General features: G+C 43.9%; 1 protein-coding gene across 2 annotated transcripts in view; it reads left to right on the top strand.

Moving 5' to 3' along the window:
• The window catches only part of MAP2K1 (mitogen-activated protein kinase kinase 1), a 78168-nt gene that overhangs the window by 39541 nt on the left and 14529 nt on the right, over positions 1 to 24098 (top strand). For both annotated transcript variants that reach the window (XM_079912487.1, XM_079912486.1), the window contains exons 4-5: positions 4159 to 4236; positions 4812 to 4863. In XM_079912487.1, the coding sequence (XP_079768613.1) occupies positions 4159 to 4236; positions 4812 to 4863 (130 nt within the window). The remainder of the gene's footprint in view (positions 1 to 4158; positions 4237 to 4811; positions 4864 to 24098) is intronic.

The following is a 24098-nucleotide window of genomic DNA, read 5'->3' as shown; positions in this document are numbered from 1 at the left end:
CTTTCTACTCTAGGCTGGGCCCTCTCACCCCTCCTTGGTCCCTGAGCAAGCCCTCCTGCAGGAGAACTCCTGCGCTGGCTGCTTGTGATAGGAAATTCTCTGACCACTGGCTGCCACTTCTCTTTAGGGATTTCTGCTTTGTCTCAGCTTCCACATTTCAAAGGTGTTGTCATATAGAGCTCTGTTCATTAGCCATATCCCAGCTTCTAAGATTCTTTGGTTCTCTCCGTGTCACAGTCTTTGCATGATATTCCTTGTCATTGGCATTTTCCCCCAGCATTTTACTATGAAAAATTTCAAAAGTACAGAAAGTTGAAGGAATTGTGTAATGTACACTCTAAAGCCACCACCTAGATTCTACCGTTAACGTTTTGCCATATTTGCTTTACCACATACTGTCCACTTACGCACTGCTCAGATTGTTTTGTGGATGCAGTTTAAAGTAAATTTGTCATCAACGTGTATGGAGCCCCATCTTCTTAATGCACCTGGCTAGGGGCTGACCTTTTCTAGACATAAGCTGTGTTTGCACTGCCCAGTCTGAGTTTTGAGACCCAAGGGGTACATGGTTGCTGCCTGATCAGAACAGGAACGTTCTTGTCTTTGGGGAAGTAGATTCCTACTCAGGTGGTAGCTGAGCAACCAGAGAACTGGGGACTCAGGGTTGATGTTTCTTATGCAGGAGTAAAAGCTTTTGAGCTCTTTCTTTCCATAAAGCATTTGTCTCTTCTGTAGAAACCTTCACAGAAGCACCACTGACTTAGTTAATAATTGGCTTCTAAAAATAAGCACAGTTTCAGCAGCTTTAGTCAGCGAAGGCAGGTCCTTGGCAACAGTGCAGTGGAATCGAAAGGTTGTGAGGTGAGTCACAGGCAACACTGGCTGATCCTGATGTGGTTCATGCTTCTTAAATCCTGCTAATCCCGTTGTTCACTCTGTAACTCTGCTTGTAGCACAGAGGAGGTTAAAGGGTGGAGAGCCAGCGTTTCCTCCTTTTTGACAGAAATGTTTACCACAACCCCCAGGGAAAGTGTAAACCAAGACAGTTAGCTGGGCCGCCCTGTCCTGGCTGTGGAACCTGAGAACCACAGGCTAACTCTTCTGCCTCGTTTGCATCTGATTTGGACAGAATTGCTCTGTTACCTAGTTTTAAGTGTATAGTCCTCCCTGATAATTAGGCAAAGTCGTTCAAACAAAGAGTCTGAAACCACATTCAACTGAAAGCAAAACAGAAATGGCTGGAAACTTTCTGCACTGGAGTCCCTGTTCCTGTCAGTAAGGGAAATTGAGAGGCGCTGTGGCATTTCTAGGAGCCTGCTGACTTGGGTGTGGTTACCTGGGCTGTGGCGCTGTCCTGATTTGGCCAACAGGGGCCTGTGTCATTGTGGAGGCAGCCAGGCTCAAAGGATGACTCAAACCCCAGCCTGGCTCACCGCCTGGGTTAGGGCTCTTCCAAGGGCTCTTGGAAAATGTGTGTTTACAGAGGAGTTCTCTTTGACTCTAGAATTATAATTCCATGCTCATACCCGTGTGGAGATTATGGCCCATTTGAATTTTAGGTTGAAGTTTGAAATCCTCTCCTGTGCTCCTTGGTTGTCTGACCCACCATTAGGTAGTTGTGCTAGGGGGTTTATTATGATGAGAAGTTTAACGTATTCAGGGGTGTTAGTGTGCATTTGAGTATACACCTGTACTGTTTTCTTTTTCTATCAGCATCCATGATCCAGAGTTGATCTGTGATAGAAAGTCATTGGTCCAAACTATCCTTTTTATAAGCATAGAACTTTTAAGTTGATAATCTATTTTTAGCATTGTTTTAGGTAACATTTCCTGAAGAGCTCTGTATCCCTGAACGAGTCTTACCTATTTTCTCACCTCCTTTAGGTAGTGTTGTAGCTACCTAATGATGCCTTTGTACAAAATGGACGCTCAGTAAGTATCTGTTAATTGATTTATAGATTTAATTCTCCACTTTCATAAATGAGGTCAGTAATTTTAAAAGGTAAGACATTTATTTATTGTAGAAAATGTATAAGCCATAGAAAAGCACAAAGAAGAAACTATCGCACAACAAAGACCCCTGATAATCTTACTATCTAGACTGGAACATTTTGGTAACATTTTTGACATTCTGGTTTTGTGTGAGTATATGCACACTTTTTTATTTTTATAAAAATGGGATTATTCTCTGTCCTTCTTTTCTTTATTATGTTATGCATTGTTCTGTGACCTTACATTGCATGGCTGCATCTTAAAGGCTGGGTGGTTTTGGAGGCAGGATGTCAGTGGGAACACCTCTCTGCCTCTCCTACCCAGATCTTGCCCACCTCCAAGGCTCAGCTTCCGTGTGTCACTCTTGTCGTGAGCCCTTCCCTTGGCCGCTTTGTCCAGGAATCGCTTCCTCCTCTGGGCACCTGTAGCAGTGTGTGTTCTCTTCATTCAACTGTTTGTTCCCTGCCTTGTTCAGAGGAGGATTTAAGGTGCCTTGCCTCTTTATGAATATGTTCTGTCTCCCCAGGCAGAGGGTATTTTTTCCTGTACTTATAGTTTTTCCCATTCCTAGTCCCTCATGTATCCCTCTGCCTTACACAGAGGTGATTAAGAGATGATAGTTGACGATGGTAGCTGCCCAGTGTAGACAGTGTACTCAGAAAATCAATCTGAGTTTGTAGGAATTATCTCTACTTCTAGGGTAATTTTATATTGTGACTGATAATTGGCTACACCCGAAGCCATAGCGGCAGGAACATATTTCTGTCTCAACACGTGAGGGTTCCTTGAGTGAGCATTTTTTCAAGATCTCAGGTTAAAATGTAGCCTCCACGGATGGGAAGGCCCTTGTATGCGAGCCCTACAGAAGCCAGCTTCACTCCACATGTGTATCCCCTCTTGCGTACTCTCTTTCCACCGCCTCTGCCCTGGGTCCTGCTCACGTCATCTCCGCCTGATCAGCTGCTTGCTAATTGCCCTGTCTCTTTCTCTCAGCTGCTATGGTTTGGGTACCTTTCCTTCTGTCTCCGTAAAGTCAGGTCTTAGTTCCTTGGTGGGGCTCCATGATCTGGCCACAGATGGCCATATCCAGCCTGATCCATCCCTGCATTTCTTCATATGCCTACAGTGAATGAACCGCATGTCATCCCAAGAGTACTAAGCAACTTAATGCTTCTCTGCTTTTGATCTTGTTGAGATGCCCTGTTCTTGGGAATTCCCTGGCACTCCAGTGGTTAGGAGCGTGCTTCTGCTCTGTTCTGTTGTCCCCTTGCCCCTCTCCTTTTCCAGGTATGGAAATCATGCTCATTCTTTGAGTAAGATTTCAGCTCAAATGCTATCTTCTAAGTGAAGGCAGAATTCTCCCTTCTTCTGTGTGTGTGTGTAGCACTTTTACTATACATTTATTCTGTTTTGTTATATTTTATTAAGTCGTATATTTCTCCTACTAGTTTGTAAATTTATTGAGGACAAGAGCTAGGTCTTTTTTGTATCTTTATTCCCCATAGAACCTAACACAGTGCATGGCATTTTGTAGGATTTGTGGAATGAATGATTGCTTTCTATGACATTTTGCTTTGGATTTTATTAAATATAATTTGTTAGGATAATGCCAAATGCAAGTTGTGACTTACACAATGGTGACAAACTGGCAAACATTTATTGAGCACTTACTATGGGCTAGACATTGTTCTAAGGGCTTTATGTATATATGAGCTTGTTTAATACTTATAATAGCCCTATGAATATCATAATAGCCTTATAATTATTATCATCCACATTTTACAAGTGGAGTAACTTGTTCAATGTCCACTAGATAGAAAGAGTTGGGATGCAAATTTAGACAGTTTGCCACTAGAGCCTGCACTCCTAACTGCTTCTCTGTTCTGTCAGTTCAGTAGAATTAGTAATTTGACCATTGAATTAGTAATTTTTGACCACTAAATTAGTAATTTATTTAATGGTTATTCATAGGATTTGAGTTGTTAGTTGTTTGGCAGCTCCCACAATGTTTTGCATTCATGTCTTACTTGATATCTGGAACAAACTGAAGGGTGCCCTTATAGGAAGATATTGTCATGTGTGAGATTTACTTTCCTGCTGAAGTTTAACACTTGAAAGAATAGTTAGAAACATTGTCACTAAATGGGCTGGTATTCTTGTTTTTAGGATGGGGGTTCCTTGGATCAAGTCCTGAAGAAAGCTGGAAGAATTCCTGAACAAATTTTAGGAAAAGTTAGCATTGCTGTGAGTATATTGAGAAGTTTTTCTTCCAGGTTCCCTCACTGATAAGTTGAGTTGGTAGGAAAGGGACAAGGAGGAAGGTAGGAAGTCAACAAAGGGAAGGTTTGTAAGAAATGTTAGGTTTTTCACCAGAATTTTCTCTATCTAGATTCTAGATACAATCTCTCCCCCACCCCCCGCTCTTTCTCGCTAAAACTAGCAAAGTAGATTTCTGTATTTCTGTCTTCAAAAATAGGACAGGGTATCCAAAAGAATTCCCGTTTGTGGCATCAGAAAGCCTCTTTTTTAGATTGCAGATTTGGAAATAAATGAATTTAAGCAAAGTGTTTTTTTTTTTACAGTTGTCTAAACTTGCAATAATCAATTTTGCTTAAAAATCATACTCTATATACCATGTAAAAAGATGGTTTCTTGATAAGACAGGTTAAAAAATCAAAAGAGAGAAGAAAAATAAAGGAAGAAGGCAAATTTGTGATGTTAGATGAAATATTTCCTAGATCATTTTAAAATAGAGAGGTTGAGTATTTTCTAAACACCACTATTTCAGTTTCCATCTTTTTACATTTCCTTTCCCCTAGGTAATAAAAGGCCTGACATACCTGAGGGAGAAGCACAAGATTATGCACAGAGGTAAGAATTTATTTGCTAGTTGTTACGTTTTGGATTTTTGCTGAAGTCTAAAAGTTGTTGCAGCCTCTTCTGTGTTTTGTTTTGGTATAAAGGCCATTTGCTAGTATTTTTGATTTTTACTACCACTCTTTGACTATTTAGTTTGATATCTGGAGCAGCAAGAACCATCCTCTTTTTAGTATGTGGTATACCTCTTACCCGAGGCTGTGACAGACCTAGTCACCCGGTATGCACAGACCAGATGCCCAGCTAGAACTTAGTTACCTAACCCCCAGTGTCCCTGGCTGCCCACTGGACTAGACTGTGCGTAGGCCCAAAGCCATGACTAACTGGTTATGAGTTTGACTCTAAAAGAAACTCTGGGTTCTTTTAATAAAGGTACACATACACTTATCATATAACCATACCACTCTTAGATATTTATTCAAGATAAATGAAAACATATGTCCATACAGACTCATATACACATGCTTAAAGCAGCTATATTCATAGTAGAAATAACTAAAATGTTCTTCAACAGGCAAAGAGATAAACAAATTACAATATATCCATACAAGAGAGTATTATTCAGCAATAAAAATAACAGGCTATTGACACATGTAGTTTTGATGAATATCAAAAACACTTTTGCTGGATGAAAGAAGCCTGACCCAAAACAGTACAAACTGTTTCTATGTATATAAAATTATAGAGAAAACAACACAGACCTATAGGGACAGAAAGTAGATCAGTGGTTACCTGAGGGTTTAGGGAGAGATGAACATCAATGAGGCATGACGGAACATTCTGGGGTGATGAAATGTTATATCTAGATTGTGGTGGTAGATACGTGGGTATATGTGTTTATCAAAAGTCAAACTTTCCGCTAAAGTGGTTGCATTTTACAGTATATAAGTTATACCTCAATAAAGTTTATTTTTAAAAAAAAAATGAAGAAGCCAAAGGAAAGACAGATGGAAAAACACAGTGCTCTCGGCCATGTCCCTTTAGCTACAGTGTGCTAATAGTGACAGCTCTAGGGAGGGATGGTGGAGGAAGAGAGGAGTGGACTGGTGAAATTGACTGGCCAGCTTATGAGCCACTATATATTAGGTAATACATTCTAAATTTTAGAATGGGTATTGTTTTTTTAATTAAATTTTTAAACTTGTAAAATATATATAACATAAAATTTATCATTTTAACCATTTAAAAATGTACAGTTCAAGTAAAATTTAAAAAAAAGAAATAAAATATACAGTTCAGTGGCATTAAGTGCATTCACATTGTTATGCAACCACAACCACCATCAGTATTCTTAAGATGTCAGTTTTGCTTTCTTTGATCTGTAGATTCAAAGCCATCCCACTGAAAATCCCAGTAGTCTTTGTAGAGTTGACAAATTTTGTCTAAAGTTTATAGGGAAATGCAAAGAACCTAGAATAGACCAAACAACTTTAAAAAGGAAAAACGAAGTTGGGGGACTTAGACTACCTGACTTCAAGGTTTATTAGAAAGCTACAGTAATCAATAGAGTGTTGCATTGGTGTGAAGCTAAGCATAATAGATCAAATAGAACATAATGAAGAGTTCAGAAACAGACACATACATAAAGAGTCAATTGAGTTTTGGCAAAAATTCCAAAGTAGTTCAATAGGGGAAGAGAATCTATTCAACAGATGATGCTGAACAATTGGATATCCATATGCACAAAAATGAATCTCTGCCATTACCTCACTCTATATACAAAAATTAACTCTCAGTGGATCAACTTCTAAAACTTCTAAAAGAAAACATAGGAGACTATCTTAGTGACTGTGTTTTAGCAAAGAGTTTTAAAATGGGACATAAAAAGCACAAACTATAGGACTTCCCTGGTGGCGCAGCGGTTAAGAATCCGCCGGCCAGTGCAGGGGACACGGGTTCGAGCCCTGGTCCTGGAAGGTCCCACATGCTGGGGAGCAACTAAGCCCGTGCGCCACAACTACTGAGCCTGCGCTCTGGAGCCGGTGCACCGCAACAAGAGAAGCCACCGCAATGAAGAGTAGCCCCCACTCGCTGCAACTAGAGAAAGCCCGCCTGCAGCAACAAAGACCCAATGCAGCCAAAAATAAATAAAAATAAAATAAATTAATTTTAAAAGAAAACCAATGAAGTTTTAAAAAAAAAAGCACAAACTATAAAGGAAAAACCAATAAACTGAGCTTCATCTAAATTAATAACATTTGCTTTTCCAAAGACACTGTGACAAAAGTGAAAAGGCAAGCCATGGACTAAGAGAAAATATAGGCAAAACATATATCCATCAAAGGACTTTATCTAGAATATATAAAGACCTCTGACAACCTAATAATAAAAAGATAAACAATGCAATTTTTAAAAAATGGGTAAAAATATATATGCTGTCTACAAGAGACCCACTTCAGACCAAGGGACACATACAGACAGAAAGGGAGGGGATGGAAAAAGATATCCCATGCAAATGGAAATCAAAAGAAACCTGGAGAACAGTATGGAGGTTCCTTAAAAAACTAAAAATAGAATTACCATATGACCCAGCAATCCCACTACTGGGCATACACCCTGAGAAAACCATAATTCAAAAAGATACATGCACCCCAATGTTCACTGCAGCACTATTTACAATAGCCAGGTCATGGAAGCAACTTCAATGTCCATCGACAGAGGAATGGATAAAGAAGATGTGGTACATATATATAATGGAATATTACTCAGCCATAAAAAGGAACAAAATTGGGTCATTTGTAGAGATGTGGATGGATCTAGAGACTGTCATACAGAGTGAAGTAAGTCAGAAAGAGAAAAACAAATATCGTATATTAACGCATATATGTGGAACCTAGAAAAATGGTACAGATGAACTAGTTTGCAGGGCAGAAATAGAGACACAGATGTAGAGACACAGAAATAGAGACACCAAGGGGGGAAAGTGGCGGGGGTTGTGGTGGTGTGATGAATTGGGAGATTGGGATTGACATGTATACACTAATAAAATAGATAACAAATAAGAGCCTGCTGTATAAAAAATAAATAAAATTCAAAAAAAAAAAGACAAGAAATAACAAATGTTGGAGAGGATGTTGAGAAAAGGGAACCCTTGTGAAGTGTTGGTGGGAATGGAAATTGGTGTAGTCACTATGGAAAAGAGTATAGCATTTCCTCAGAAAATTAAGAGTGGAACTACCATATGGCCCAGCAATCCCACTTCTGGTATTGGGGTATATCCCACTTCTGAAGAAAAGGAAGACACTAATTTGAAAAGATATTTGCACCCCTATGCTCACAGCAGTACTATTTACAATAGCCAAGATAGGGAAACAGCCCATTGTCCAATGACAGATGACTGGATAAAGAAACTGTGATACAGATACACAATGGAATATTATTCAGCCAAATAAAAAATGAAATCTTGCCATGTGATAACATGAAAGGACCTTGAGGGCATTATGCTAAGTGAAATAACTCAGACAGAGAAAGACAAATACTGCATGATCTCCCTTACATGTGGAATCTTTTTCTTTTTTGCATTACACGGGCCTCTCACCTGTTGCGGCCTCTCCCGTTGCGGAGCACAGGCTCCGGACGCGCAGGCCCAGCGGCCATGGCTCATGGGCCCAGCCACTCCGCGGCATGTGGGATCTTCCCGGACCGGGGCACGAACCTGTGTCCCCTGTGTCGGCAGGCGGACTCTCAACCACTGCGCCACTAGGGAAGCCCCATGTGGAATCTTTTAAAAAAGAAAAATCCCAGCTCATAGAACAGACTGGCGGATGCCAGAGGCAGGAGGTGTTTGGGGTGAAATGCCTGAAGGTGAAAAGGTACAAACTTTCAGCTATAAATAAGTCATGAGATGTCAGAAACAACATGCTGACCATAGATAATAATACTATATCGAATACGTTAAAGTTGGTAAGAGAGTCGACCTTAAAAATTCTCATGAAAGAAAAAAAAATTTACTTATATGTGGTGACAGATCTCATTTAGACTTACTGTGGTGATTATTTCACAATATATACAAATAACGAATCCTTATGTTGCACAGCTCAAACTACCATAATGTTATATGTCAACAATAGCTGAAGAAAAAATAAACTATGATATCCTTGGAACAATAAAGTATCAGAACTAGTTGTGACTTCTGAAAAAAAACGGGTAAAAGATTTGAACAGACACTTTACTAAAAAAAGATATGCGAATGGCAAATAAGCACATGAGAAGATATTCAACGTCATTAGGGAAATGTAAGTTAAAGCCACAATCAGTTACTGCTACACACCCACTAGAATGTCTGTAGAGAGTAACTCTGTTATTGAGGACATGGAACCACAGGAACTCTCAGTCACTGCTGATAGGAATGTGAAATGGTGCAGTTGTGCCGGAAAACAGCTTATCAGTTTCATAAAATGTTAAGCATGTATCTATGATACATTCAACCATTTCACTCCTAGGATTTTCCCTAAAGAAAAGAAGAAAGCATAGGTCCAATCAGGCCCTTGTACCTGAATGTTCATAGTAGTTTTATTTGTAATCGCCGAAAACTAGACACAACCCAAATGTCCATCAACAGTTGAATGCATAAACAAATTGTGGTATATCCATACAATAGCTGCTTAGCAATAAAAAGAATAAACCATTGATAACTTGCAGCAGTATGGATGGATCTTAAAAGAGTGATGCTGCATGAAAGAGACAAAGCTGTGTCAAATACTGTGTGAATCTATTTACATAATTCTAGAAATTGCAGACTAATCTGTAATGACAAAATACAAATCAGTGGTTGCCTGGAGAATGAAGGAAGGGGAGGAAGGGAAGAATTGCAAAGGAGCATGAGGAAACTTTGCGGGGTGATAGATATGTTTATAATCTTGATTGTGGGCATGGTCATATATGTACTCATCAAGTGATACACTTTAAGTATATGGAGTTTATTGTATGAAAATTATACACCAATAAAGCTGTAAAAAAGCAAGAAGCAAAAAAAAAAAAAGAGAGAAGTCAAGTTGTTGAAAATCAGTGATAAAGAGAGATTCTTAAACACAGCCAGGGAAAGGGACAGTCACTTTGGAAAACAGTTTGGTAGTTTCTTCTAAAATTAAACCGTACAACCCACCAACTCCATTTCTCAGTATTGACCTAAGAAAAATGAAAACATTTGTCCGCACGAAGACTTGTGCACAAATGTCATAAGCATCTTTATTCATGATAGCCCCAAACTAGAAACAACCAAAATATTTCACCAGCTGAGCAAGTAAACAAATTTTAATATATTCAAACAGCAGAATACAGCTCAACAATAAAAATGAACAAAGTGTTGATACACACAACTTGGACAAATCTCAAAAACATTATGCTGAGTGAAAGAAGCCTTATGGAAAATAGTCCACACTGCATGATTCTACTAGAACTGTCAGATTTAATCCACAGTAACGCAGTAATAAAGTAGATCAGTGGTTGCCTGGGGATCTGAGGGGCTGGAGTGAGGGTAAACTTCAAAGCGGCATGACAGAACATGGAGTAATCAAAATATTAAATTTTGATTTGGTGGTGGGTTCACAGGTGTATACGTTTTTTCAAAATGCATCAAACTATACACTTAAAATGCAAAACTGTAGAAAGCCTTCTGCTTTCTAACTGCACTGGCTACATTTTGTCTTCTTTCCACTGACAATTAAGAAAGTGTCAGTAGGAGGTATGGTATGGCTTGAGGCGGGGAGCAGTTTTCCAGCAGTTTATGGACCTTAATCTGTGTTTTTTTAAAGACCTCTGTGTTTTATGTTAGAATATTTTAGTGTGTCAATTTCTAGGAAATAGGAGTAGCTGAGAGGAGAGGAGGAATCAACATTTCTTGAGTGTGGGGCTGTGTTCTGGGGCTGCGAATAATATGTGTAATCTCACTTAGAGGGACCCATGAGGTCAGTGTTGTAGAAGGATCTGGTGGAGTAAAGGTGTTCCATTCCATTCCATCTATAAAATGGAATCCTCCTGCCTGCTCCTAGGTTGCTGTGAGGATTAATGAAATTACATATGGAAAGCATCTGGCAAGGTGTTTTGCATATAGAAGGGCCTAACAAATGCTAATTGCCCTTCTTACTCCTTTATATAAATTGCGAGGAAACTGAGATCCAGTGAGATTGAATTCCTTTTTTGAGCTGCACCTTTGCTCCTATTATTGCCTTTCCTGGCAATGCTGATTTTCTAATCCCCACCGCACCCCCTCACACTCATAACTTTGTTAGACTAAGTCTGCTCATCCTTTTTTTTTTAATATATCAATATATCATGTCTATGTTTTTTTAATTGAAGTATAGTTGATTTACAATGTTAATTTCTGCTACACAGCAAAGTGATTCAGTTATACTTATATATGCATTCTTTTTTTTTCAAATTCTTTTCCATTATGGTTTATCACAGGATATTGAATGTAGTTCCCTGTGCTATACAGTAGGACTTTGTTGTTTATCCATTCTATATGCTAATCCTTTTTTAAGTATTATGGCACGGAGGCTTGGGAGTCAGCCAGTTAAAGTTGAAATCCTAACTCCCTTACAGATAGGGTGTATAAACTCTCTGAGTTATTTATTCATCTGTAAAATGAGGATAATTCATGCCAAAGAGCGATAATTGCAAGTTATATACTTATATAGTCGTGAAAATTAGTCAAAGTCGTTAATGAATGATAGCTAATTGTAATAATGTTACTGTTTAGCTCAAACATCTCTTCTTACAAGAAGCTTTCCCATGAACCAGCCCCTTCCCTAAGTGGATTAAGTGTTCTGCCTCTGTATTCCTTTGACACAGTGTCCATCCGTTTCTTGTAAAAAATAATGATCGTTGTTTACTGAGGACCTGGTACGTGCCAAGTGCTGTATTAGGTGCTTTATGCAACTTATCTCACTTATTATTCCAAACAACCTTCTGAAATAGGTGTTTTTCCTGTTTTATAGATGTAGAAACCAAAGCTCAGAGAGTTTATATGTCTCTCTCGCTAGTCTGTGAATTTCTTCAAATCAGGGAACACGTCGAATTCATCTTTGTATCCCTAGTCCCCAACATGATAGCAGACTAGCTCCTCCTGAAAGGTCTGTTAAATGGGTGGGTGTGTGACTGACTTGTGCCAGAACACACAGGAATCAACAGTGAAGCTGGGCTAAGAACCCACGTCTTCTGCTTTTAACCCAGTCATGAATCTAGTCCTGGTTTTTTCTCTACCATGTACCTAGTATGTGCCATGCTCTGCGTTGCTGATGGAGGGCTCACTTTATTTTCGTTGCAAAGAGAGGAAGGTTTCAGCTCATTCCTGGAATAACCGGCTTGCTTTCCCCTTCCGCCTGGTGCTGCTGCTCCCACTCTCCCAGGAATTTCTTTTCTGGCTCCACCAGTTATTGCTGTTTGGCATGCAGAGCTGCTTTGTGAGCCAGACGGGTCTCTGGACAGATGTCTTGGTGGCGGGTTCACTCCCTGCCCAGCCGAGAAGGGGGAGTCGCTAGAAGGACTTCTGCTCCAGTGAGCAGTGTGTGTGCAGGCAGCCTTGGCCTGGCCGCTCAGCTTTTCAGCCTCCTGCTGTTTGTGGGTCTTCTCCAGAAAGAATCCTGAAAGAATTCACTGGAAGGCCTGGCCTGGAAATGGTACTCTTACACAACTCGATTCCTTAGCCAGAAGCACAATGAGTGAACGATTCCTGGAAGCTGAGTTAGGGTGAGAATGAGAGAGAGAGACTCTCTGCCTCTGTCTTTAGGCTTTCTCATTGCCAATAAGTTCCTCCTCTGCTCTAAATATATTCTTTCCTGATGAAATTTAAACTCCGTTTCTTCTCATTCTGTCCTTGAGGAAAAAAGGGGAAGAATAAAGAGGCTTTTTCTCTGCCTCATGTTTTTTAAAATTCTTTACTTGTTGATACTGACTTGGTGGGGATAGCTCAGTGATTATTTCAGTTAGTTTTTGCTGTGTAATAAACCACACCAACACTTAGTAGTTTTAAAACAACAACAGCTTATTACCTTGTACAGTTCTGTGGGATGGCAGGGCCTTCTTCCCCATGTTTTCAGTCATCCTCTGGGAGGCTAAACCCTTGGCTTCTTCCCATGACGGTCTTAGGGTTTCAGTAGCAAGTATTGGTAACCCCAATATTCAAGCACCATTTAAGCATGTGCTTGTGTCAGGGTTTTTTGTAATGTCTTATTGGCTAAAGCAAGTCACGTGGCCAAGCCAAGATTCAGAAAGTAGAGGGATGCACTTTATCTCTTGTTGGGAGGAGCTACAAAATATTGTGGCCAGTTTTTTCACTCTGTCACAGTGATAGAAGTTCAGGGGTCTAATGCTGACTGTGCTACTTACTGTGTAACCTTGGGCAAGTAATTTAACTTCTCCAAACCTCAGAAAAGTGGAGAAAATAGAGCCTACTTAAAGGTTGTGAAGATTGAGATAATGCCTGCAAAGCACTTAGAATAGTACTTGACACATGGTAGACACTTAATGTACGTTAGCTGCTGCTTAGCAGATGAATCAGTAGGTTTTTATGATTGCCAACAACAGAAACCAGCCTAACTTGGTTTAGGCTTCTCAAAACATATTCACTGGAAGGAGCCTGGAAAAGTATAGAGAAGCCTTTGAAAAGCTGAACCCCCAGACTGTGTTGGGATAGGGACCAGGGAGGGCTGCTCTGGTTTGGGTGGCTGGGTCACTCAGGCAGAAAAGCAGCTGCCCGAGTCCACGGCTCCCGCAGGGATGCTGCTGCTGGGCCAGCGGGCCCTTCTTCGCCTCACTGGGGGGGGCTGCAGGCTGAGTCACCTCCCACAGGGGGCCACTGTGACTGCCCCTAAGCGTACGCTCCCACGACAGTCATGCAAGTATCAAGCGACCATCCCTTCCTACTGAGTGTGGGTACGGGTTGGCACGTCCGTGGGCAAAGGTGACAGGATTTTAAATTATTAGGCTGAAAGTGATGTCTAGGTGTGCCCTGTTCTAAGTAAAACTAATGTACAAAAGTAACTTTTAGCACAAGTTGCCCTAGGGGCACTTGTTTGCTTTTTCAAAACATTCACTAGAGGATTTTTCAAATCCAGTTTCTCACAGACTCTTCAAGAAGGCAAGCAAATTATATCAGTTTGATTCAAACTTTTTTTTTAGGGGGTGGGAATATGTCAGTGATGCAAAATTAGGCATACCTGCACTTACAGATTACTTTTTAAGTGAGAGGAAGTACAATAATGGTATTTGGGGGGTGAACAACTGTTTTCAGGTACCGTTTAGGTCCTGTTTTTCCACCTAGGTCGTAGCCTCTTGAAAGTTTTTCAGTTTCCTTTCTCCGACCAGGTGAGCGTGTCCTGGTGCTAGTGAGCTGCACTGCTGTGAGTGTGCCTGTGGCTGCCTTTCCTATGTTTCTGATGTGTCCATGCTGTACGGGAACCCGGAGATCAGGAGGTTCTCACTCTGGTTCCTGAAGTGCTTGGTCTCTGCCATCGTGGAACAGGACTTCTTGGGCAGGACAAGAGAGGCAGTATTCCCCGTGTCTGAAGTTGTGGCCAGCTATTCTGGATTTCATCCACGGTGAAGCGGTCCACTGTGATCTGCCTTGGTGTCGTGCGGACATTGTATTCTGTTTCCTCCGGGTGTACGAAGAGCGCAGCCATCTGTGTGGCTCAGCCTGGTGTGCATGGCTTATGGGCTGTTGGTTGGGAGGTGGGGATTAGATCTGTGGTCCCTCTGGGAGTGTACGTTTTCTCTGAAATCTCTGGGTGACATTCTGGTGGATAGTCGTGGGTAGGTACACACACACGTTCCTCTGTGTTTACTTGCCCTTCTCGTAGACGTTTCCCCCATCAAAGAAAAGTTAATTCGTATTGTAAAATATTCACTGAACACCTACCAAGTGCAAGGTACTGGGTGAATCACTGCAGAGGGCATAAAGATGGCTCATAAATGACTTGTGTCCTCTGGGGGCTTAGAGTCTAACAGGGGAAAAGAGACATATCTGTAAGTGATTCTAATGCGTGGTGGAGCGCAGCCAGTGTCATTGTTCTGTGCATGAGTCGCCATGCTGCCAACTGTCAAATAGAATCTGATGTGATATAATTAGTCAGGATTCTTTGGCTGTGTCAGGCACCTAACTCAAGATTACTTAATCAAAAGAGGGAGTGCATTGGCTTGAGTTACCAGGAGGTCCAAAGGTAGGGATGAATATGGGGTTGAAATGATAGCCTCAGGACTCTGGTCACCTCTTGGCTTTACTCCTCCTTACGTGGGCTTCCTTTTGAGTCAGATTCTCTCCACTGGGGGCAGCACGGACCTCACTAGCCCGATACTTCTAGTCCTTAGTGCTCTGTATCCCAGAGAAAGCTCCTCCCAGCCTCCTCAGCATCTAGGTCAGCGCTTGAATCACTAGTTGGCTCTACTTGGAGACCCTGCCCGGTCCTGGACCATTTGTTGTGTCCAGGGGACTAGAGTAGTGTGGTGGGCCATCCTGAGTTACGAAACCACCTCTGGGGCAGGATTGATGGGGTCCCTTCATTGGCACCCTAGCAGGAACACTCGCTATTGTGGAGGAGCGTATCCCAAATGAAAAAGAGGAGTTCTATAACTAGACGATGGGAGGAACAGATTCTGAAAGCAAGCAAATTAACGGTGAAAAAAGTTGTCCCACTATAGATAATATTAAGCATTGGGTCAGAAAGACAGAAAACTGCTAACACAGGATCAAAACAATAATTAAGCGTTTAAGGCAGGGGTGGGCAAAATGGGCAGCGCACAGCCTGCTGGCTATTTTTGTATGGCCTGCAAGCTAAGATTTGTTTCTCAGAATTTTGTGACACATGATAATTATGTGAAATTCAAATTTCGGTGTCCATCAAGACGTTTTATTGGAACACAGCCAGGCTTATTTTAAGTGTTGTCTGTGGCTGCTTTTGTGCTGTAATGGCAGAGTTGAATAGTTGCTTGTGAAAGAGATTGTGTGGCCCTCAAAGCCTTAAAATATTTGCTCTCTGGTCGTTTTACAGAAAAAGCTTCCTGACCACTGAGTTAAGGGGAAGAAGAATCCCCCAACTGAGAAAGCTTTAGAATTTAAGCACAAAAGTCAGCTGTGAGTTGATTAACCTGAGGTGCTTCATGAAAACGGTGTATGACATGGGTAGGAGAGAGGGTATTTCCCCGATCCTGGAGCTCTGAGAGGGCTTAGCTCCAAAGGTTTCTGTGTAGTCTTTACACTTACTGTGGCAGGAGGTCAGAGGTCTAGTTCAACCAAAGCTGACCTAAGCGGTTAGGCTATGAGTTAAGGTGTGTATGGGGGGGCTCAGATGCAGCTGTGCTTCATGCCGTGTAAAGCAGTGATTTGCATTGCCAGCCCACCATGCTTCTTAGCCCCCTGGCATTATCAAGATCTCGTTTTGGGACTTCCCTCGTGGTCCAGTGGGTAAGACTCCATGCTCCCAATGCAGGGGGCCCGGGTTTGATCCCTGGTCAGGGAACTAGATCCCGCATGCATGCTGCAACTAACAGTTTGCATTGCCGCAACTAACAGTCCTCATGCCCCAACTAAGAAGCCTGCATGTTGCAACTAAGAAGTCCACGTGCCGCAACTAAAAAAGATTCCCTCGTGCCGCAACTGAAAGATCCCAGGTGCCGCAACTAAGACTCGGTGCAGCCAAAATAAATAAATAAACAAACAAACAAAAAATCTTGTTTTGATTAAGACCCTGAAGAAGCATTACGTGATTTAGATCAGTGCAGAGTTCATACAACTTAGCTGGTGAATAATTTCTGCCTTGAAGTTGCTGGCAGATGAAGAGCAGTAAATGCTGAGAACAGTGTTAAATTAAGTCTCAGCTTATTTTTCTCTAACTTTTGTCAGATGAAGCAGTGTGTAATCTCCCTGATCTTTATGCCCAGCACTGAATTAGTGGCCTGGGCTGCAGTGTACCGAGAAAGCTGGCCTGAGGGGACGCCCAGCCAGACTGTGATTGGAGCAAGCTGCGATGGTTCTCTGCAGAGCTAGAGTCGTTTGTACCTTGGGGCCTTCCGGCTCCGAGGACCCTCCAAAAGAGTTCCTAATTGCCCGGGATGAAGAGTTTTGTGCAAACAGGGAGCTCTCAGGTCAGGATGAGATTTAAGCCCTCTGCAGAGACTATGAGAGTGTTTTTGGATCCTAGGCCTGGGGACAGCTGGGAGTCTCCAAGGCACTTCGAGGGACCCCAGCAACAGCCTCCAGAGGAACAGGGTCCTCACAACAGTCAGGATTTCAACCTCTAAAGTCTTCTTCTCCCTTCATTCAGACTTGCCATTGGCACCGATAGGCAAGATTTGAAGTGGCCCAAGTTTGTTTTTGTTTTGTTGTTTTACAAGCTGTTGGTGGCAGATGCGCATGTAATGAGTTTCTGAGTGGCTGCTTCAGTGACCCTTGCAAGGCACTGTCCTCCCTGCCAGAGCTTTCCTGGCGTCCTGCCAGCCAGGCTTCTCTGAGGAGAGTCAGGGTGGCCCCTGAGGCTGTGCACGGGGCTCTGTCCTGAGCACAGTCCCTGCCCGTGTGTGGCAGGGGAGTGTCATCTGAGCCTCAACCCATAGGTTGCCCGTGGTGTCCAGCGGGTGGCCTTGGCTACACGTCTGCTTCCTTTGCCCGCCACTCTCATCCCCCAGCCATGTGGTGACAGCCTCAAGGGGGCAGTGAATTTACAGGGAGAACAGATTTGTTTGGACTCTGTCTAGACTGCCCCACCTTACAGATGGAGAGAAACAGAGAGTGGCTGATTGATAGCTGGAATCCAGTATGTGGTCTCTGGTTAGAAATGTGAGTCATGGGACTTCCCTGGTGGCGCAGTGGTTGAGAGTCCGCCTGCCGATGCAGGAGACACGGGTTCGTGCCCTGGTCCGGGAAGATCCCACATGCCGCGGAGCGGCTGGGCCCGTGAGCCATGGCCGCTGAGCCTGCGCTTCCGGAGCCTGTGCTCCGCAACGGGAGAGGCCACAACAGTGAGAGGCCCGCGTACTGCAAAAAAAAAAAAAAAATGTGAGTCATGTTCTCTAGAATTACCTCAGTGCTAGACCCACAGCAATGGATTATGCCTCCAGACAAGTTTGTTTCTTAGCATCTCAAGTGAGGCAGATGGGACGCTGGAGGAGGGAAAGCGCTTCCTCAGATCCCTTTCGGGAAGCATCGTGGAGGAGGTGGTATTTGGGCTGAGCTCTGAAGCATAGGGAGAAGTTACGCAAGTGACAGTGTCAGTGAAAGGAATTCCAGGTAGAGGGAAACACATGAGTCATGATGACACACAGGCAGGGAAACATAGATATATGTCCTTGCAGGAAATAGCAGGTCGTTTGGGGTGTTTAGAACAAAGGATTCCTGGTGGTAATTGGTGGGAGTTAAGTGAGAATTAGTTGAAGCGATTGAGGAGGGTCTTCCCCGCCATGCGCAGGGACTGGATTTTAGCCTGGACAGTGGGGAGCTGAGGGGAACTTCTGCACAGGGAAGGGAGGCGGGAGGCAAGCTGTCCTTGGAGGGGGAAGCCTCTGGCTGCTGCAGCTAAGGTGAGGCGAGAGGGGAGAGAGGTCAGTTAGGTGGCTATTGACATGGTTCCGGAAGAAAGAACGTGGGTCTGAGTCAGGGTTAGTCACCGAGTGGAGGGTGAAGAGGACACAGGTTGGGAGAGATTATCCTGCAAAGCCCCTGAGAGCAGAGGCCAGGTGCTGGTATGGACGGATGGGGAAGGCAAGGGAAGGAAGCCACAAGGTTTGCCCCGTGGCCCTCCCCAAGGCGGGTGGTGGAAGGGACCCAAGGCCTAAGGCTGTGCCTCTTCGCTCTAGGAAAGACCTGCTACCCTAGGCTGAGAGGTGATCCCGGCAGAGCTGTGTCCTGTTCCTTCTCACATCACAAAGCCTCATTTCTAAGGGAAACTCAGGGCTGGGGGTACTGCCACTCTCCCCAGTTACAGATAACTTCCTGAGGAGGACTGTGGGCCCAGGAGAGCCGGTTTGACTTGGAAGTCTGGTGACCTGGTGACCAAAGAAGGGGCAGATTTTGTTAACCACTGCCCTAGCAAGGCGGAGCCCAGCTCACCATGCCCAATGCTACAGAGTGACAACATAGTCTATTGGAGCGTCTCAGCTTGAGGGTGGGAACCAGCATTAGGCTTAACAGCACCGAGTAATTAGAAACAAACATGGTGGGATTTGCTTTTTCCATTTGGAAACAACATGTTTCAAAATTTATTGTTGGAGGTGCCTGCTGCCTTGTGAAGTGTGTGCGGTGCTGTCATTGGCTGGTAGTGGCAGGCAGTGAGTCCTCAGAAAGCTGCTACCCGCCAAGTGGCCTCAGAGCCACTACTACCCTTTCCCTTTAGCGTCCTGGCTGCGGACAGAACCTCATGGAAGGTTCCCTCAGGCTCGGCCATTGGCTCCCTGAGTGATCCTGTCAGAGTCCCTCATCACTTCTGAGCCTTACCTTCATTCATTTAGTGGTAATCTTGCTTCCTTCTCCATCTCCTGGAACTGTCCTCAGGACCAGATGAAGAGGAAACTCGTGGACCATGTGTGTGTAACAGAGTCAAGTTTGTGGCATTTAAAAGCACATTGAGGGGCTTCCCTGGTGGCGCAGTGGTTGAGAGTCCGCCTGCCAATGCAGGGGACACGGGTTCGTGCCCCGGTCCGGGAAGATCCCACATGCCGCGGAGCGGCTGGGCCCGTGAGCCATGCGCGTCCGGAGCTGAGCCTGCGCGTCCGGAGCCTGTGCTCCGCAACGGGAGAGGTCACAACAGTGAGAGGCCCGCGTACCACAAAAACAAACAAACAAACAAACAAACAAAATTTATGAATGAATTGACATAAGGTCTGGAATTTGCCTTAAAATATTTGTTCCCTCCCATCCCACGAAGGAAAAACTGAGGGTTTTGATTGAAACAAGACTGGCAATGCATAGATAATTGTTGAAGCTGATGTTGGGTACATGGTTACACTCTCTCTACTTTTGTGAATGTTTGGATTTTTTAAGAGGAAAAAATGTGACTAAAAGAAGGTGGCAAACCTACTGACATGATAAGTGACATACATGGTAAGAGCTCCAGGGAGAAGGGAGCCTTGTGGGTGTAGAGGGGTCAGGCGAGGCTTCCCGGAGGAGGTGGAAGCCTCTGGGTGAGGATTCTTTGTTACAAGTAACAGAAACCAACTTGAGTCAGTGTAAACAGAACAGAGGACTTCCTTATAAGGATCTGGGGGCCCTTGGGCAGCCCAAGGGCCAGATGTTGCCAGTGCTCAGGAGGGGACGGGGCAGGGATGGAAGACCACTGGGATCCCAGGCCACCTGTCTCTGTGTTGGGCCGCCTTGTCTTCCATGCTCTGAAGCTTGGCTTTCTCTGCTTTGTCCAGGGGCAGGAGGAAGGGCTCCCACCCCCACCGCAGCTCCCAGCAAGCATCACGTCCATCCCAGACACAGCCCAGGCCCAAGTCCCTGAGTATTCTAGCAAAACGTACCTGGAGCAAATAGTTGGTGGAGCTCCCTCCTGTAGGTGAAGGGAGGTAATTAAGGGGTTACTTTTGAGGTAACCCTTTCTCCCCCCTCCCCTCCAACAAACAAAAAAGACTAGAAGGATGGTAGAATAAATATGCATACAGAAGGCATCTGGATTAGAGACTAGCAAGAGGGAATGATTCAGAGACTATTGGGGAACAGCATGGATCCTCTTGGCACTGACGGGGTGGGGTGGGGGCTTGGGGAGGGCCCACATAGGTAGGAACCCCACCCAGCAGGACCTGATTCTCTCTGTTGCTTGTGTTTTTTCTCAAACAAATGTTAGCTCTTATTTTTCCCCCAAGCTTCAGAGACATTGAACTCTACATGCTGTGTATCTCATATGTAGTTCCTCTTATTTACTGAGCCCTTAGTACCTACCATCAAGTAGGAATTACTGTTCCCACCTGACAGCCAAGGAAACAGGCTTCAGGAGGCTCTGTAATTTGGCCTCCTGCAGGGTCACACAGCTCGTGCTGGTAGAGCTAGGTTTCAAATCCAGATCTGCCTAACCGCAGAGTTGGTGCTACCATTTCCACACCACACTGTGTACCTACTTAATGTAATTTTTGATGCCAGTTGATGGTAAGAATCAGTGGATGTTAGGGTTCTTGGTTGTTGGTGAACACGAATTAGCTCAAACAATAAAAGGGGTTTTTTGTTTTTGTTTTTTGGCTTAGCTCACCAAACCTCAGGAAGAATAAGAATGCAGCCTGGCCTTAGGGAAAACTGGGTCCAAGCACTCAAATGCCATTAGCTGCTATACTTCAATTATGGTGTGCAGTCAGTTCTCTATACCTGCATCCTTGGATTCAACCAACCTGCAGATCGAAAATATTTGGGAAAAAATAATTCCAGAAAGTTCCAAAAGGCAAAACTTCATTTACATAGCATTTACTTTGTATTTATAACTATTTACATTGTATTGGGTATTGTAAGTAATCTAGAGATGATTTAAAGCATTCAAGAGGACGTGCATAGGTTATGTGCAAATACTGCATCATTTTATATAAGGAATTTGAGCATCTGCAGATTTCGGCATCCCCGGGGGTGGGCAGGGGTGGGGGGTGGGGGGGAATGTCCTGAAACCTGCTAATTCTCTCTCATTTGTTTCTCTCTGATGTTGGCTTTATTCTCTCAGGCCAGCCGTCTCTACCACATGGGAACCACTGCCTCTGGCTTTAGTCTCATTATCAGGGAGGCAAGATCTTTTCCCAGCTTCTGTTAGAAAATCCTAAGGAAGGGCTCTAATTGGACTAATACTGGTCACATACCCAGACCCGCCAGATCACCATGCCAGGGGATGGGGGAATTGGGAGTGGCCCAGCCTGCGTCAGGGGACAGGGTTCCGATTGTCACGCTCCACCTGGAGCAGCTGGTTGGAGTCAGGGAGGAGCACTTCTCCCAGTTAGTGTATGTGGTGGGGAGGGTCCTTCTCAGTAGGTTACACAGGATGTTCCCGCTCCACTTAGCTTACATTTGTCCTTACCTGGCAAGAGCAAATGACTTCCTAGGCATTTCCTTTAGGGCCTGTCTCAAGCTAAGCTAGGAACGACTGGTGAGTGACCTTGACTTCACGGGTGAATCATGCTGACCCTGACCCAGGCACAAATGGCAATGCCTTACTTTGGTGCAGCTTGGGTCACCATAACTATGGTGATATTATTAGAAATTCTCTCCCACTTTTCCATTTAAAAATGAACAGATCTCCGACCTACCTCTACCGTTCCTTTTTCCATCTTTTTTTAAAATTTCCTCTCCTCCTGCTGAGCAAAATTAGCTTTCAGCAGGTCAAAGCAGGTTTTTAGCTAATTTCTCTTTCTTGAAGTACAGATGACAAGCATCCAAGTTAGCCAGTGTTGTTTTTCTGCCCACAGGTGGTTGATTGGCTTTGTGATAGACTGAATATCTGCTTGTCTCCTGAAGTCGCCCACATAGTCTAGAAGGGGAAGTGTACTGCTCTAAGGCATGTTCTTTTAATGGGAAGGTTACTCTGTGGTCTTTGGCAAGTGGCTTCTACTTGAGCCTTAATTTCCATATCTATAATATAGGGCTGCTCTGCCATGCATTAGTATGGGTTCATTAGAAATGAGAGATCAGGGAATCCAGGATCCATAAACTCTTGCCTTTACTGCCCCCTTTTCCCTTTTCTTTTTCTTTTTCTTTTTTTTTTTTGCGGTAAGCGGGCCTCTCACCGCTGCAGCCCCTCCCGTTGCAGAGCGCAGGCCCAGGGGCCACGGCCCACGGGTCCAGCCGCTCCGCGGCACGTGGGATCCTCCCAGACCGGGGCACGAACCTGTGTCCCCTGCATCGGCAGGCAGACTCCCAACCACTGTGCCACCAGGGAAGCCCCCCTTTTCTTTTTCTCTCTCCCTTCTCTCCCTCTCCCTTTATTGTAACCCCTATACCTTTTGCTGTAGCTGTTGTTACTACCTGATTTCAAATTTGTGCTGATGAAAACCAAATCCTGAACTCTTGCAACATCATCTCTTGTTTAATGGTCAGCATTTGTGTGCCTTTTGGGTCAGGGATGAGCACTGCATTTGCAGACAGGGGTGCACAAAGGTAGAAAATGAAAGCATTTCAAAACTAATGAATCAGGGACTTCCCTGGTGGCACAGTGGTTAAGAATCCGCCTGCCAATGCAGGGGACACGGGTTCGATCCCTGGTCCGGGAAGATCCCACATGTCTCGGAGCAGCTAAGCCTGTGCACCACAACTACTGAGCCTGTGCTCTAGAGCCCGTGAGTCACAACTACTGAGCCCACATGCCACAACTACTGAAGCCTGTGCACCCTAGAGCCCACGCACCGCAACAAGAGAAGCCACCGCAATGAGAAGCCCACGCACCGCAACACAGACCAGCCCCCACTCGCCACAACTAGAGAAAGCCCACACGCAGCAACAAAGACCCAACGCAGCCAAAAATAAAAAGTTAAAAAGAAAGAACAAAAAAAACCTACTGAATCTTGGGAGGGAAGCAGAAATTGAAATGCAGTTGCTGGACGTGGTTGCAAAACTCTTGAAAGTGGAGAGATAAAAATAGCTGCTTGTTAGGACCTGGCACACGTGCTCCGAAGGCTCACTGTTTGAACTCACTTGTTAATCAGGAGGTGGGAAACAGCCTCTAGTTCCTGCTGTCAGCACGTCTCTTGCAGTTAAACTTGTCAAGGAGGAGGATAATGAGCTGGAGCTGAGAAGGAAGCGCTTTGCTCACTAAACTGGAGCTCAGAATTATTTTCTCTCACAACCAGATTTTAAGGATTTCAGCCTACCCCAAGTCAGCTCCTATTCCCAGATAAAGCTTGTTTCATTGGTAATGTGAGTGACCCCCCCGCCTGCTTCCCAGCCACAACTTTTTAAAAAATTGAGATACAGTTGACATATAACGTTGTCGTAGTTTCAGATATAGAACATAATGGTTTGATATATGTGTATATTGTGAAGTGATTGGCCACAAGAAGTCTAGTTAACATCCATCACCTTACATAGTTACAATTTTTTTCTTGTGATGAGAACTTTTAAGATATACTCTCTTAGCAACTTTCAAATATACAATACAGTATTGTTAACTGTAGTCACCATGCTGTGCATTGCATCTCTAGGGCTTATTCATCTTATAACTGGAGGTTTGTGCCTTCTGACCACCTTCACCCACAACTTAGTAATGGCTTTTCTGAAACTTCGGAGTACAACCCACTGTGGTTTGCCATTTGCTCTGTTGTTTAGACCCAGATTAGCT

Source organism: Stenella coeruleoalba (assembly GCF_951394435.1).
Source record: "Stenella coeruleoalba genome assembly, chromosome: 2".
Classification (NCBI taxonomy): Eukaryota; Metazoa; Chordata; class Mammalia; order Artiodactyla; family Delphinidae; genus Stenella; species Stenella coeruleoalba.
The sequence above is the reverse complement of the archived record's forward strand: the minus strand, read 5'-3'. Positions and strand labels throughout refer to the sequence as shown.